This window comes from Cucurbita maxima, unplaced genomic scaffold, assembly GCF_002738345.1.
Source record: "Cucurbita maxima cultivar Rimu unplaced genomic scaffold, Cmax_1.0 Cma_Scf00022, whole genome shotgun sequence".
Taxonomy (NCBI): domain Eukaryota; kingdom Viridiplantae; phylum Streptophyta; class Magnoliopsida; order Cucurbitales; family Cucurbitaceae; genus Cucurbita; species Cucurbita maxima.
Window position 1 is genome coordinate 2,985,919 of NW_019272038.1, and position 17,050 is coordinate 3,002,968.

At 35.6% G+C, this 17,050-nt stretch overlaps 3 protein-coding genes across 3 annotated transcripts; all 3 read left to right on the top strand.

The window, feature by feature from the left end:
- On the top strand, positions 1 to 1,133 carry LOC111496606 (probable carbohydrate esterase At4g34215). The gene is made up of 2 exons (XM_023147102.1): positions 1 to 113; positions 168 to 1,133. Exon 2 carries the CDS (start codon positions 183 to 185, stop codon positions 1,047 to 1,049), a length of 867 nt encoding a protein of 288 aa, XP_023002870.1. The 5' UTR covers positions 1 to 113; positions 168 to 182; the 3' UTR covers positions 1,050 to 1,133.
- Positions 1,134 to 5,129: 3,996 nt separating this feature from the next.
- LOC111496116 (probable carbohydrate esterase At4g34215) lies at positions 5,130 to 6,262 on the top strand. The gene is made up of 2 exons (XM_023146409.1): positions 5,130 to 5,242; positions 5,297 to 6,262. Exon 2 carries the CDS (start codon positions 5,312 to 5,314, stop codon positions 6,176 to 6,178), a length of 867 nt encoding a protein of 288 aa, XP_023002177.1. The 5' UTR covers positions 5,130 to 5,242; positions 5,297 to 5,311; the 3' UTR covers positions 6,179 to 6,262.
- Positions 6,263 to 12,543: 6,281 nt separating this feature from the next.
- On the top strand, positions 12,544 to 16,356 carry LOC111496117 (probable carbohydrate esterase At4g34215). Its single transcript, XM_023146410.1, has 2 exons — positions 12,544 to 12,547; positions 15,309 to 16,356. Exon 2 carries the CDS (start codon positions 15,437 to 15,439, stop codon positions 16,298 to 16,300), a length of 864 nt encoding a protein of 287 aa, XP_023002178.1. The 5' UTR covers positions 12,544 to 12,547; positions 15,309 to 15,436; the 3' UTR covers positions 16,301 to 16,356.
- Positions 16,357 to 17,050: the final 694 nt, after the last annotated feature.

Sequence of the window (17,050 nt, forward strand, 5' to 3'; positions counted from 1 at the left end):
GGAGAGGCAAAGATCAATCAAGAAATAGAAGTGAGAGTGATAAGAGTTTTATTGGGAGAGTAGCTGTGTCTGTGCAAATAGACACACAAAAAGTTATCAATTCTTTTAGACAAGAAAAAAGTAGCTTTTAGTTCATTTATACTTTTCTTCTGTGTCTATTTGCATATACACAGGGGGTGAAAATGATTTTGTTGAAATTATCAACCTTGTTGTGTATGATATTGTTTCACCCTTCCCTTTCATGGGCTACTTCTCCCACAAACATATTCATCCTTGCCGGTCAGAGCAACATGGCTGGTCGAGGTGGGGTAGAGAACAATCAAAAGGGGAAACTTGAGTGGGATGGGAAGGTCCCATTAGAGTGTCAATCCGACCCATCCATCCTACGGTTGAACCCTGCACGCCAATGGGAAATTGCACAGGAACCACTCCATTTGGGGATTGACATCGGCAAAACTCCAGGGATTGGTCCGGGAATACCATTTGCTCACCAGTTCAAAGCAAAAGCTGGACAAAAGGCAGGCATCGTGGGTTTAGTTCCTTGTGCTAGAGGGGGCACTTTAATTGAACAATGGATTAAAAACCCTAGCAATCCTAGTGCAACTTTTTACCAAAATTTCATTGAACGAATTAAAACATCAGAAAAAGAAGGTGGGGTTGTGCGTGCTTTGTTTTGGTATCAAGGAGAGAGCGATGCGGCTATGAGTGACACTGCTCACAGATACAAAGACAACTTAAAGAAGTTCATCACCGACATCCGCAATGATATAAAACCTAGATTTTTACCTGTCATTATTGTTAAGATATCCATGTATGACTTTTTTATGAAGCACGATACTCATGATTTGCCCGCAGTGAGAGCAGCTGAAGATGCGGTCCAGAAAGAGCTTCCAGACATCATTACTATCGACTCTTGGGAGTTGCCTATAAACTTTACCACATTTGAAGGCTTTTGCTTGGATCACGGTCATTTTAATACAGCAACTGAGATTGCTTTGGGTAAATGGTTGGCTGACACATATCTGGCCCACTATAGCCATTTACTCTGATCCTATTATGTGTCATTCTTTAATTTCTATTGATTGATCTATTGTTCTATCTCAATAAAATTCTTTAAATCACATCTTTGTTGAGCCCTAACCTACTTAATACTCCACCTTGATTTAATATTATTTGTGAAAGTTTCTTATTTAAATAATTAAAAATAATCCAATTTTGTTCATAAATAATAAGATATAAAAGTAGGGCTACAAGTTTCCCCTAATATGAAACGGTAATAAGCTTCCTTCCTTGTGTTATAATGGAAATAGAGGAACTAGCCCTCTTGGTGGTAATGACTTTTCATGGCGGTTGTTGGAAAATTATTAAATGGAACATAGATGTTGAATGAACAAAGAGGTCGATTGTTGAATTCTTTAGCGAGGTTTAGAGAATTTTGAAGGGAATAAAAATTGCAATCGTTGGATCTTAGTTTTGTCTTGTGTAAATTGAACACAAATCTTATCGGTAGAAACGGTAGCCGACAAGCTTTGATATGAAATTTCTTTCACAAAATCTTTTTACTTAGAAATCAAATATCACACATCGGTTACCGCATAGGCTAAGCCAGCTACCTAAGTCTGCACATCAAGAATAATATATTTAGAGTTTAGAGTAAAATTTATAGTCTACTACTAGGTCAAAGATGCAATGAGAGCTTACCATATATTGTTCATTGAGAATATTTATATACCCACACTTTTCACCTTCTTTTTAAGGTCTTTATATACCCGAAGCCAGACCTATTTCTATGTGTTATAAATTTGAAGAATATCGTCTCATAACTAGTTTTATTTATTTACATTTTTAATTTTTGTGCTCTTATTTTGATTTAAAATTTTCAGATTTTCAATCTTTTATTTTTATTTCACAAATGTTTTACTTTTAGTCAAACTCTCTTAGCACAACTCTGTGACCACCTCAAGAAATGATATTTTGTAGGAGCTATATGAATATGATGCATGTTTTGGGTTACCTAGTAGTTAAAATAACGTATTAGGGCGCGAAGAAGTGAACGTTAACCCTATAATACAAAGAGAAAAGTTTAACGATCTTAGGAAGACAAAGAGCTACTGCATAGTGTGAGATTCTACCCATGCATTTGGGAGATAATTTAAGGCCTAATACCAAATTACCAATGATCCACCTACCCATGACCATAATTCTAGTAGCCAAGTATGCCTCCGTGCTAATTGTCATGGTCTTACTTTTCAACCGGGTGACATGATCTTGACACGCTCAAAACAAGTTTTGAGGGGAACTTAAACCTCATTCGCATTTTTGCTCGAATTTATGGCTTCGTCTAACCTTATGCAAGGTACACCTTTGCAGACGAAATGCATTTTATGAAGAACCCATGCTTGTTCGGCCACACAAACTGCTGGTGCGTGCAATATTAAATCACCTGTAGCTCTAGTCAACTTGCCTCTACACTAGGTCAAACAATTCACCTTGATCTTGTCTCGTTCGACCACACAAACTGCTGGTGCGTGCAATATTAAATCGCCTGCAACTCTAGTCAACTTGCCTCTACACTAGGCCAAACTATTCACCTTGATCTTGCCTCTACTATAGGCCAAGTACTCTCGTAAATAACGTCACATCTCATCACCATCTTGGTTTCCATCGAACGATCCATGCATTGTGATGTTGTCCCACGTCTCATGCCAACTCAACCATCACTACTTGCTTGGAAATATCAATTGAAGCTGACCCATGTGCAGTCCCATCTCTTCAATCACATCCTATGTATTCATCCCTCTAGGTTCTATCGAGACGACTGACCATCCCTTGTCCATGCTAAATTTTTTTGAAATTTGTTCTGAATAGCGGGTGCATAGTCCAACCTTCGACACATCGTCTGGGTAATAATATTCGCACACACGACCATCCAAAATATCCTTGAAAGACCCTTTTCAAAAGAAGGCGCTTGAGACGTTCATCCCACAATAATCGCCCATGTTGTGACACACGTATGTGCAACATGGTAGCTAACTTAGGCCACATGGTCTAAGGATGGTGGAGAGCTGACATCATACTTCTCTATATTACATTGTGAGACATTTCCAATCTTTCTCAAGTGGATGTCATTTTGACGAGTTGTCATATGGACCCGTGTAGCGTTCATCAATTTTCTAATTGATATCAACTTTGGTGAGCTTTCATCTTTTATATAGATGTACTGAACTCCGGAGACACATATCGAAACTCATATCGAAACACCAACTTTTGAGGTTATGACCTAGGGCTCTACTGGGCACTCTTCGAGCTTGTCTTTGACACTCATGTCGCTTCATTCTCTCAAACCTCGCGTATGCCTCAGCTTTGCTTGAATGCACACTCTTGGTGTTTTGGATGATGCACCGTCCTTCTCGGTCGTATCATGACACTTCTCCATCTTAGCACTCACGTGGCTACATGGGTGCTGCATGAGGTTCGCCCTTTGTTTATCTTGCATGTAGAGGTCGCAACCTACTTTCTCTTAGTGAGGTTGTAACATTCTTTCTTACTTAATCTAGTCATTGACCTTGATGACTCTCTAGGGGGCACAATCGTATTGTTGATTGTGATACTCTTCCGCCTGATGACAACCCGAATAACGGACTGACTGCTCACTTCACCTAGTGACTTGTTCATGTTTTTAGAATGAATACGGAAATTTGCACACTACTTATGGCCTATCCCACTGTTGGACATTCCCTCGGTCTTCGAAATTGGCAACATATGACAAAACACAACTTGTACCATTTTTGTGGGCTATCCCTCCCTCCCTCCCTTAGAATACATTGTTGAACTTAAAAACACCAAGCTCTAGAATACCTATTGAACTTAAAAACATGTCGACGATCCTACTTTTTTTTCTTTAAAAACAAGACTGCTCCTCCATGTATGTTATTATCATTTTGTGCGAAAAAATATTTAAAGATCATTTTATATTTTTTCAATAAATCTAAACATCTATAAATTTGTAATTATAGTGGAACCACTATTGAAATAGGGAAAAACAACATCTTCTAATTAGACTCAACAGAATTCATAAACTAGAACCAACAGATTAAAACATCACTAAACTACTAAACTACCATAATAGAATTCCTAAAAACTATCTATCAACGACATTACTCGATGGGCTCTGCTGGTGCGATCGTCTACACATGAATCTCTTGGATTTACTTGAAAAATGTTGAACATAGGATGAGTATTTAAAATACTAAGTGACCCGATTGTTCGGGTTAGAAAATGTATTCACATACAACATGTATCATCATTGGTGGGACCTAATTTTATGGCTTTTCCTTGGGCTCTACTTCCTCTTTCGAGTAGAGTGGAATGCATAATACTTCTCTACACATGGATCACACACGTTTGCATGAATCTACAATGTCGACTAGCTAACATACACCCTAGGCCAAACTACGGACTAGCGCACATTCACACTACTGAAAACTAACATAAAGAAAGAAATACAATGGGACCATAGAGTACGTGTTATTAATGCATCAAAAAAATTCATCAAATCTAGCTTATTGACGATTTAGGCTCTCCTTGGAACTCCTAAGTTCGTTTTGGTCAAACATCCCCAAGTTTCGTTTCACTTAGTTTAGTTTAACCTATGATGGGGAAGAACGATGTTTAAGCTTATTTGTGGAACCAACCAAACTTATATCTTCTAATATTTTAAGGAATCTAATTTGATGCAAATTATATCCCACAAAAACAATTATTAAAATTTTGATGATTTACATAGATATTTACACATTCTTCAAAATAAAATAAGAAATATAATCTATTTAAATTTATTTACCTCATAAATTAAGCTAATATATTTTAGTGTCTAAATATCCTATCTTTTATTCTATAAAAAAAGACAGGTAAGACCAGATTTGTTAAAAAAATTACGTTGTTAAAGTTTTATTTTTATACTTCTATATATAGATATATTCGACATATTAGGTGTGATCCAAGATTAAGATCGAAAAACACTCCCAACCTGCAAATATTAACAAATTAATATTTATTTTGAAACTTAAACAATACTAAAATTAGAATCAAAGTTAAGTATAAAACATGAGGATCATCAAAAACAGAATGGAGAGGCAAAGATCAATCAAGAAATAGAAGTGAGAGTGATAAGAGTTTTATTGGGAGAGTAGCTGTGTCTGTGCAAATAGACACACAAAAAGTTATCAATTCTTTTAGACAAGAAAAAAGTAGCTTTTAGTTCATTTATACTTTTCTTCTGTGTCTATTTGCATATACACAGGGGGTGAAAATGATTTTGTTGAAATTATCAACCTTGTTGTGTATGATATTGTTTCACCCTTCCCTTTCATGGGCTACTTCTCCCACAAACATATTCATCCTTGCCGGTCAGAGCAACATGGCTGGTCGAGGTGGGGTAGAGAACAATCAAAAGGGGAAACTTGAGTGGGATGGGAAGGTCCCATTAGAGTGTCAATCCGACCCATCCATCCTACGGTTGAACCCTGCACGCCAATGGGAAATTGCACAGGAACCACTCCATTTGGGGATTGACATCGGCAAAACTCCAGGGATTGGTCCGGGAATACCATTTGCTCACCAGTTCAAAGCAAAAGCTGGACAAAAGGCAGGCATCGTGGGTTTAGTTCCTTGTGCTAGAGGGGGCACTTTAATTGAACAATGGATTAAAAACCCTAGCAATCCTAGTGCAACTTTTTACCAAAATTTCATTGAACGAATTAAAACATCAGAAAAAGAAGGTGGGGTTGTGCGTGCTTTGTTTTGGTATCAAGGAGAGAGCGATGCGGCTATGAGTGACACTGCTCACAGATACAAAGACAACTTAAAGAAGTTCATCACCGACATCCGCAATGATATAAAACCTAGATTTTTACCTGTCATTATTGTTAAGATATCCATGTATGACTTTTTTATGAAGCACGATACTCATGATTTGCCCGCAGTGAGAGCAGCTGAAGATGCGGTCCAGAAAGAGCTTCCAGACATCATTACTATCGACTCTTGGGAGTTGCCTATAAACTTTACCACATTTGAAGGCTTTTGCTTGGATCACGGTCATTTTAATACAGCAACTGAGATTGCTTTGGGTAAATGGTTGGCTGACACATATCTGGCCCACTATAGCCATTTACTCTGATCCTATTATGTGTCATTCTTTAATTTCTATTGATTGATCTATTGTTCTATCTCAATAAAATTCTTTAAATCACATCTTTGTTGAGCCCTAACCTACTTAATACTCCACCTTGATTTAATATTATTTGTGAAAGTTTCTTATTTAAATAATTAAAAATAATCCAATTTTGTTCATAAATAATAAGATATAAAAGTAGGGCTACAAGTTTCCCCTAATATGAAACGGTAATAAGCTTCCTTCCTTGTGTTATAATGGAAATAGAGGAACTAGCCCTCTTGGTGGTAATGACTTTTCATGGCGGTTGTTGGAAAATTATTAAATGGAACATAGATGTTGAATGAACAAAGAGGTCGATTGTTGAATTCTTTAGCGAGGTTTAGAGAATTTTGAAGGGAATAAAAATTGCAATCGTTGGATCTTAGTTTTGTCTTGTGTAAATTGAACACAAATCTTATCGGTAGAAACGGTAGCCGACAAGCTTTGATATGAAATTTCTTTCACAAAATCTTTTTACTTAGAAATCAAATATCACACATCGGTTACCGCATAGGCTAAGCCAGCTACCTAAGTCTGCACATCAAGAATAATATATTTAGAGTTTAGAGTAAAATTTATAGTCTACTACTAGGTCAAAGATGCAATGAGAGCTTACCATATATTGTTCATTGAGAATATTTATATACCCACACTTTTCACCTTCTTTTTAAGGTCTTTATATACCCGAAGCCAGACCTATTTCTATGTGTTATAAATTTGAAGAATATCGTCTCATAACTAGTTTTATTTATTTACATTTTTAATTTTTGTGCTCTTATTTTGATTTAAAATTTTCAGATTTTCAATCTTTTATTTTTATTTCACAAATGTTTTACTTTTAGTCAAACTCTCTTAGCACAACTCTGTGACCACCTCAAGAAATGATATTTTGTAGGAGCTATATGAATATGATGCATGTTTTGGGTTACCTAGTAGTTAAAATAACGTATTAGGGCGCGAAGAAGTGAACGTTAACCCTATAATACAAAGAGAAAAGTTTAACGATCTTAGGAAGACAAAGAGCTACTGCATAGTGTGAGATTCTACCCATGCATTTGGGAGATAATTTAAGGCCTAATACCAAATTACCAATGATCCACCTACCCATGACCATAATTCTAGTAGCCAAGTATGCCTCCGTGCTAATTGTCATGGTCTTACTTTTCAACCGGGTGACATGATCTTGACACGCTCAAAACAAGTTTTGAGGGGAACTTAAACCTCATTCGCATTTTTGCTCGAATTTATGGCTTCGTCTAACCTTATGCAAGGTACACCTTTGCAGACGAAATGCATTTTATGAAGAACCCATGCTTGTTCGGCCACACAAACTGCTGGTGCGTGCAATATTAAATCACCTGTAGCTCTAGTCAACTTGCCTCTACACTAGGTCAAACAATTCACCTTGATCTTGTCTCGTTCGACCACACAAACTGCTGGTGCGTGCAATATTAAATCGCCTGCAACTCTAGTCAACTTGCCTCTACACTAGGCCAAACTATTCACCTTGATCTTGCCTCTACTATAGGCCAAGTACTCTCGTAAATAACGTCACATCTCATCACCATCTTGGTTTCCATCGAACGATCCATGCATTGTGATGTTGTCCCACGTCTCATGCCAACTCAACCATCACTACTTGCTTGGAAATATCAATTGAAGCTGACCCATGTGCAGTCCCATCTCTTCAATCACATCCTATGTATTCATCCCTCTAGGTTCTATCGAGACGACTGACCATCCCTTGTCCATGCTAAATTTTTTTGAAATTTGTTCTGAATAGCGGGTGCATAGTCCAACCTTCGACACATCGTCTGGGTAATAATATTCGCACACACGACCATCCAAAATATCCTTGAAAGACCCTTTTCAAAAGAAGGCGCTTGAGACGTTCATCCCACAATAATCGCCCATGTTGTGACACACGTATGTGCAACATGGTAGCTAACTTAGGCCACATGGTCTAAGGATGGTGGAGAGCTGACATCATACTTCTCTATATTACATTGTGAGACATTTCCAATCTTTCTCAAGTGGATGTCATTTTGACGAGTTGTCATATGGACCCGTGTAGCGTTCATCAATTTTCTAATTGATATCAACTTTGGTGAGCTTTCATCTTTTATATAGATGTACTGAACTCCGGAGACACATATCGAAACTCATATCGAAACACCAACTTTTGAGGTTATGACCTAGGGCTCTACTGGGCACTCTTCGAGCTTGTCTTCGACACTCATGTCGCTTCATTCTCTCAAACCTCGCGTATGCCTCAGCTTTGCTTGAATGCACACTCTTGGTGTTTTGGATGATGCACCGTCCTTCTCGGTCGTATCATGACACTTCTCCATCTTAGCACTCACGTGGCTGCATGGGTGCTGCATGAGGTTCGCCCTTTGTTTATCTTGCATGTAGAGGTCGCAACCTACTTTCTCTTAGTGAGGTTGTAACATTCTTTCTTACTTAATCTAGTCATTGACCTTGATGACTCTCTAGGGGGCACAATCGTATTGTTGATTGTGATACTCTTCCGCCTGATGACAACCCGAATAACGGACTGACTGCTCACTTCACCTAGTGACTTGTTCATGTTTTTAGAATGAATACGGAAATTTGCACACTACTTATGGCCTATCCCACTGTTGGACATTCCCTCGGTCTTCGAAATTGGCAACATATGACAAAACACAACTTGTACCATTTTTGTGGGCTATCCCTCCCTCCCTCCCTTAGAATACATTGTTGAACTTAAAAACACCAAGCTCTAGAATACCTATTGAACTTAAAAACATGTCGACGATCCTACTTTTTTTTCTTTAAAAACAAGACTGCTCCTCCATGTATGTTATTATCATTTTGTGCGAAAAAATATTTAAAGATCATTTTATATTTTTTCAATAAATCTAAACATCTATAAATTTGTAATTATAGTGGAACCACTATTGAAATAGGGAAAAACAACATCTTCTAATTAGACTCAACAGAATTCATAAACTAGAACCAACAGATTAAAACATCACTAAACTACTAAACTACCATAATAGAATTCCTAAAAACTATCTATCAACGACATTACTCGATGGGCTCTGCTGGTGCGATCGTCTACACATGAATCTCTTGGATTTACTTGAAAAATGTTGAACATAGGATGAGTATTTAAAATACTAAGTGACCCGATTGTTCGGGTTAGAAAATGTATTCACATACAACATGTATCATCATTGGTGGGACCTAATTTTATGGCTTTTCCTTGGGCTCTACTTCCTCTTTCGAGTAGAGTGGAATGCATAATACTTCTCTACACATGGATCACACACGTTTGCATGAATCTACAATGTCGACTAGCTAACATACACCCTAGGCCAAACTACGGACTAGCGCACATTCACACTACTGAAAACTAACATAAAGAAAGAAATACAATGGGACCATAGAGTACGTGTTATTAATGCATCAAAAAAATTCATCAAATCTAGCTTATTGACGATTTAGGCTCTCCTTGGAACTCCTAAGTTCGTTTTGGTCAAACATCCCCAAGTTTCGTTTCACTTAGTTTAGTTTAACCTATGATGGGGAAGAACGATGTTTAAGCTTATTTGTGGAACCAACCAAACTTATATCTTCTAATATTTTAAGGAATCTAATTTGATGCAAATTATATCCCACAAAAACAATTATTAAAATTTTGATGATTTACATAGATATTTACACATTCTTCAAAATAAAATAAGAAATATAATCTATTTAAATTTATTTACCTCATAAATTAAGCTAATATATTTTAGTGTCTAAATATCCTATCTTTTATTCTATAAAAAAAGACAGGTAAGACCAGATTTGTTAAAAAAATTACGTTGTTAAAGTTTTATTTTTATACTTCTATATATAGATATATTCGACATATTAGGTGTGATCCAAGATTAAGATCGAAAAACACTCCCAACCTGCAAATATTAACAAATTAATATTTATTTTGAAACTTAAACAATACTAAAATTAGAATCAAAGTTAAGTATAAAACATGAGGATCATCAAAAACAGAATGGAGAGGCAAAGATCAATCAAGAAATAGAAGTGAGAGTGATAAGAGTTTTATTGGGAGAGTAGCTGTGTCTGTGCAAATAGACACACAAAAAGTTATCAATTCTTTTAGACAAGAAAAAAGTAGCTTTTAGTTCATTTATACTTTTCTTCTGTGTCTATTTGCATATACACAGGGGGTGAAAATGATTTTGTTGAAATTATCAACCTTGTTGTGTATGATATTGTTTCACCCTTCCCTTTCATGGGCTACTTCTCCCACAAACATATTCATCCTTGCCGGTCAGAGCAACATGGCTGGTCGAGGTGGGGTAGAGAACAATCAAAAGGGGAAACTTGAGTGGGATGGGAAGGTCCCATTAGAGTGTCAATCCGACCCATCCATCCTACGGTTGAACCCTGCACGCCAATGGGAAATTGCACAGGAACCACTCCATTTGGGGATTGACATCGGCAAAACTCCAGGGATTGGTCCGGGAATACCATTTGCTCACCAGTTCAAAGCAAAAGCTGGACAAAAGGCAGGCATCGTGGGTTTAGTTCCTTGTGCTAGAGGGGGCACTTTAATTGAACAATGGATTAAAAACCCTAGCAATCCTAGTGCAACTTTTTACCAAAATTTCATTGAACGAATTAAAACATCAGAAAAAGAAGGTGGGGTTGTGCGTGCTTTGTTTTGGTATCAAGGAGAGAGCGATGCGGCTATGAGTGACACTGCTCACAGATACAAAGACAACTTAAAGAAGTTCATCACCGACATCCGCAATGATATAAAACCTAGATTTTTACCTGTCATTATTGTTAAGATATCCATGTATGACTTTTTTATGAAGCACGATACTCATGATTTGCCCGCAGTGAGAGCAGCTGAAGATGCGGTCCAGAAAGAGCTTCCAGACATCATTACTATCGACTCTTGGGAGTTGCCTATAAACTTTACCACATTTGAAGGCTTTTGCTTGGATCACGGTCATTTTAATACAGCAACTGAGATTGCTTTGGGTAAATGGTTGGCTGACACATATCTGGCCCACTATAGCCATTTACTCTGATCCTATTATGTGTCATTCTTTAATTTCTATTGATTGATCTATTGTTCTATCTCAATAAAATTCTTTAAATCACATCTTTGTTGAGCCCTAACCTACTTAATACTCCACCTTGATTTAATATTATTTGTGAAAGTTTCTTATTTAAATAATTAAAAATAATCCAATTTGGTTCATAATAAGATACAAAAATAGGACTATAAGTTCTAACTAGAAAAAAAAAAAAATGAGTATAAAACAATTTTCAAAATTTAGTATAAAACAATTTTCAAAATTTAGTATAAAACAATTTTCAAGACAAATTATCCAACTTGTTTGCTTAGACAACATGTACTTTAAAACAGGACTACTGACGTGCCAACTAGTCCTAATTTAGTTTATACTATATGTATTTAAAATGAGACTACCGGCCTGCAAACTATGTCTTAGTTCAACGATACATCTCGCCATAATTTGATGTACCTTTTGGGTTACCTAGTAGTTAAAATAACGTCCTAGGGCACTAATGAGTGAGAGTCTAAGACGATTCTGGATTATAGTGTTTAAATATGGTGATGGGTGTGAGATATCCTACCCATGCATTTGGCCACGAGCTAAGGCACGACACAAAATTAGATATGACCCAACTTTCCATGACCATAACTTTGGTAGCCAAGCATGCTTCCATTCTTATTGTCATGGTCATACATTTTCAATCGTATGGTGATTAACACACACGCATTTGGGCATGTACTTTAGTTGACTTAGGCCAAGGTCTTTTATAAGCAAAGTTGTATCTCATTATCATCTACCATGCATTGTGAAGTTGTCCTATGTCTCGGGACTACTTGGCCATCACGTCTTGCTCGAACACATCTCAAACATCCATTCATTTAGATTCTAATCAAGAACTTTTGAGTGTCAGGACATTATATCCTAAAGTATCTTTGTTTTTTTTAAAAAAAAATATTTATATAATTTCATAATTGATTTTAAAAGATAAAAGTTATTTTGTTTCTATTCTTAATAATAAAATGCACCATCCCATTTTCAAAAAATATTGGAAAGATAGTCCAAAAGATGAATTAACAACAAAAACATCTTAACCAAAAGTTTTCAATTTCTACAATTACTATATATAGAACTATTCCACAAATTATAAAACATGATTAAACCCTCCAAACACTCCTAAACCACAAGTATATTTACAACCTTCAACATTAAACCATGCTAAAAATAGAAATTCAAAAGGAAAAGTAGTTGTGTATGTACAAATAGACACAAAATTTTTAAAAAAAAATAGTCAAAGGCATCTACACTTTTCTTTCTATGTTTATTGCATAAACACATGGGATCAAAATGGTTTTGTTTAGATGGTCAATTTGGGCAGGTAGGATGATAACATATTCAGAGCAATATTGCTGGTCGAGGTGGGGTTGAGAAAGATCATACCGGATAACTTGTGTGGGATGAGGCTTAATCTTACCCAATCTTATGATTGAGCCCTGAACATCAATAGGAGATAGCACTAGCACCTGTCCATGACGAGATCGAAATCAACAAGACTGTTAGAGTTGTTTCAGCAATAGTATTTGCTCGCCAACTACAAGTGAGATCTGAGTCAAAGGCAGGCGTTGTGGGTTTAGTGTCTTGTGCCAGAGGTGGGACTTTGATTGAAAAGTGGATTGAAAATCCTAGCAATCCTAATGCAACCTTCTACCAAAATTTCATTGAACGGAATCAAAGCATCAGAAAAAGATGGTGGAGTTGTGCGTGCTCTTATTGCAAGTGACACTGTTCGTAGATATAAAGACAACCTAAAGAATTTCTTCGTGGACATCCACAATGACATAAAACCTAGATTTTTACCTATCATTCTTGTCAAAATAGCCGTCTATGACACATATATACTCATGATTTACCGTAAGAGCAACAGAAGATGTTGTCCAAAAAGAGCTACTCGACATAGTGACCATCGACTCCTTGACTTTAAGTAAACACACACATAAAGGCTTTAACCAAGATCATGGACATTTTAATACCAAAGACTAAAATTGCTTTGGGTAAATGGTTGGCTGATACCTACCTTACATTTCCCACTATGGTCATTTACTATAATCTTATTATTAGCCTCTATGGAATTAGTTCTACCATTCTATCTCAATATATAAATTCATCTTTCCACCACATTTTTAAACCTCTATATATTATAATCTTTAGATAATTAATATTCATATATCTCACTTGATAAATTAATTATTAAAAAAATTAATAGTTTAAATCTCTTTATATTATAATTAATTATATTTTTAATTTAAAAAAATACAACATAACTCTTAAACAATTTTATTGGCTAAAATCGAACGCTTCAAATCATATGGTGTTGAGAGTAAACACATGAGTTCTACACGCTCATGACTAATCTTGAAGAGAACTCAAGCTCTATTATATTTTTTACTCAATCTCCATGTCTTCGCCAAACCTTCGAAAATATTCTTTTTAGCTAGACCGAACTTAATTTATGTGAAACTAAGTTCTTATTTCCATCATTTAAGCACTTAAAGTATGACTCACGCCCTTGTACAATGATCCATCGAGAGCTTTATTGATATGTGTTTAACCCTTTGTTTAGTCAAAATTACATTAAAGTGCTTATTTGAAGCTTAGTAGGTGATTTAGGAAAATTTTATGTAAACTAGAGTTTATTGAGCCATTATAATACTTACCACATACTAACTCAACAGTGTTAACCAAAAGGTTTCAAGTTCCATGGTGCTTCATGATGTCATCTCGAGCCACCAAATATCATCACTCTATGCAACTTGCTTAGACATGCTTTTGTAGAACCAACAAACTTTATATTTGGAACCATCCAAACATCTATCCATCTGCGAACTACTTAGATATTAATCCTTCCGTGTCCATGTAATGCCATTTTTAAATATCATGTCAGATGACCCTATATTTCAACCTTTCGCTCAAGGGATGAGCCACATTATCAAAACACTCATGCCACCAAGACACTTTGAGAACCTATATTCAAATTAAGTGCCCAAACAACTAAACAACAACTTCGAAATCATATCTCAAATAGCAATATAGAAGGAACATTTAGTATGATGTATGCCTTCGGGCTACCTTAGACCAACAAAATAAGCAAGCTTACGAGTGGAATGTCTTCGGGCTACCTTGGATGAATAGTATGATGTATGTCTAACACGTAACTTAGTGGCTTATTTACGCTTTATTATTTGTGATATGATATGCTTTTGATCTATTTTAATGCATGCATTTTTAGTGTATTGACTCATGCATCTTATGATACTATTACCATGTTATGCCCTATAAATATAAATGATAGGCTATACACATGTATATATCTCATAAGAAATTCATGTCATGAAAAGTATGGAAGTATGATGTGCATCATGATCACGTACCATGATTCAAAATTTGAGACCTAATATATTTTGTATATCATGAGTACGAGTTACTTCCTTAGTATGTTATGTACTGATAGTTACACCATATTATAATACAGGCTCATTTATTTTTGTTTGTTTTCACAGTTGGGTGAGCGAGCCCTAGCATGTAGCTAGATTAAGGTTAAGTATACGATCACACTAGGGGATTCAAACGCACAACCCTACCCAAAAAAAAAAAATAGAGATCATGGAATAGTCATCAAATGTAGGTCCCACCATGAGCCATATTACATATAATTGCATACTCAACATATGTATAGATAACGCGTCACGTATGGAGGCCATAGAACTAAGTTCGATAGCTAGTTTATCTACGTATAACAAACCTATGTATATTTATTATTAATAAAATTTATTTTGATTATAGAAAACACTTGGTTAAAAATGTAATTATTATAACCGGTTTAGTTAAAGTTTTCTATTTATATATATAGGATAGGAGGATGATTAAAACAGACAAACACTTACAAACCACATATATATTCATAGAAAGTTAAATGATACTTAAAATAGTATTAAGTTTGAGTATAAAGGAAAAAGATCACAAAGGTAGAGAGGCTAAGGCAAGAATCAGCCAACAACTAACGAGCTATCGAAGTTGGAGAGGTAGAGTGTTGAATGTGCAAATAGTTGTTCGGGGTCTACTTGCACACATACAAGGGATCAAAATGGCTTGGTTGAGATTGGCAATTTGGGTATGTATGATGTTATTTTACCCTTCCCTTTTAGGGGCTACTTCTCCCAAGAACATATTCATTCTCGCTGGACAGAGCAATATGGCCGGTCGAGGTGGGGTTGAGAAAGATCACATGGGACAACTTGTGTGGGATGGGTATATTCCACCCGAGGCTTATTCTGACCCAACAATCTTACGATTTAGCCCTGAAGGTCAATGGGAGATAGCACTAGAACCTGTCCATGACGGGATCGATATCAACAAGACAGTTGGGGTTGGTTCAGCAATAGTATTTGCTCGCCAACTACAAGCGAAATCTAAGTCCGAGGCGGGCGTTGTGGGTTTAGTGCCTTGTGCTAGAGGTGGCACTTTGATTGAAGAGTGGATTAAAAATCCTAGTAATCCTGAAGCAACCTTCTACCAAAATTTCATTGAACGAATCAAAGCATCAGAAAAAGATGGTGGGGTTGTGCGTGCTCTTATCTGGTTGCAAGGTGAAAGTGATGCAGCTGCAAGTGACACTGCTCATAGATATAAAGACAACCTAAAGAAATTCTTTATGGACATCCGCAATGACATAAAACCTAGATTTTTACCGATCATTCTTGTCAAAATAGCCGTCTATGACACATATATGAAGCATGATACTCATGACTTACCAGCGGTGAGAGCGGCAGAAGATGCAGTCCAAAAGGAACTACCAGACATAGTGACCATTGACTCCTTAAATTTGGTTAACACGGTCACACATGAAGGGTTTAACCAAGATCATGGTCATTTTAATACCAAGACTCAGATTGCTTTAGGTAAATGGTTGGCAGATACCTATCTTTCCCACTATGGTCATTTACTGTGATCTTATTATTTGTCTCTACTGAATTGACTTACTATATTACCTCAATTTATAAAATTGTATTTAAGATTTCAAAAATGTTATTTGATTTTAGAGTAATTTTAATTTGATTTTGAATCTATATTATTCAAATAAATAAATTATTAAGTTTGGTGAGATGTGAATTTAATAATATTCAAATAATTTTAAGATGCGTAAAATTGGGAACATTATTTTTCTTCTCAAATCTCAATCTTTTGTTAATAAAGATGATGCATATTCATTTTGAAAAATAATTCTATTATTTGATAAATAAAAAAAAAAGAATTGTTATATATTAAAGTATGCTTTATTATTAAAATCTTTATTTTGAAAATTGATTAAAAGAATTTAGCCCAATTTTAAAATTTTAAAATGACTAAAAGTGGCTTTCAAAAGTATTTTCTTTATTTGTAATTTGACTAAGGTCGTACTTTAAAAATATTAGAATATATTAATTATAATAATTAGTTATGAAATATATCTTTAGTTATGGAATATATATCCGATATTATTGGAGATCTTATTGGTTGCGTTCATCTCAATTCTATTTCTCATTCTTAATAAAAATAAATAAATAAAGTTACAAACCATATTAATTTTGAAAAATGAAAATGCTCCTATTATTTTATTTCTAATTTCTATTTTCCATAAAGTGACAAGAGAGATTCTTTTCATAGTTTATTAATGGTGATCTTTTTTTCTCTTAAATTTTATTTATTAGAGTGTTTAAAT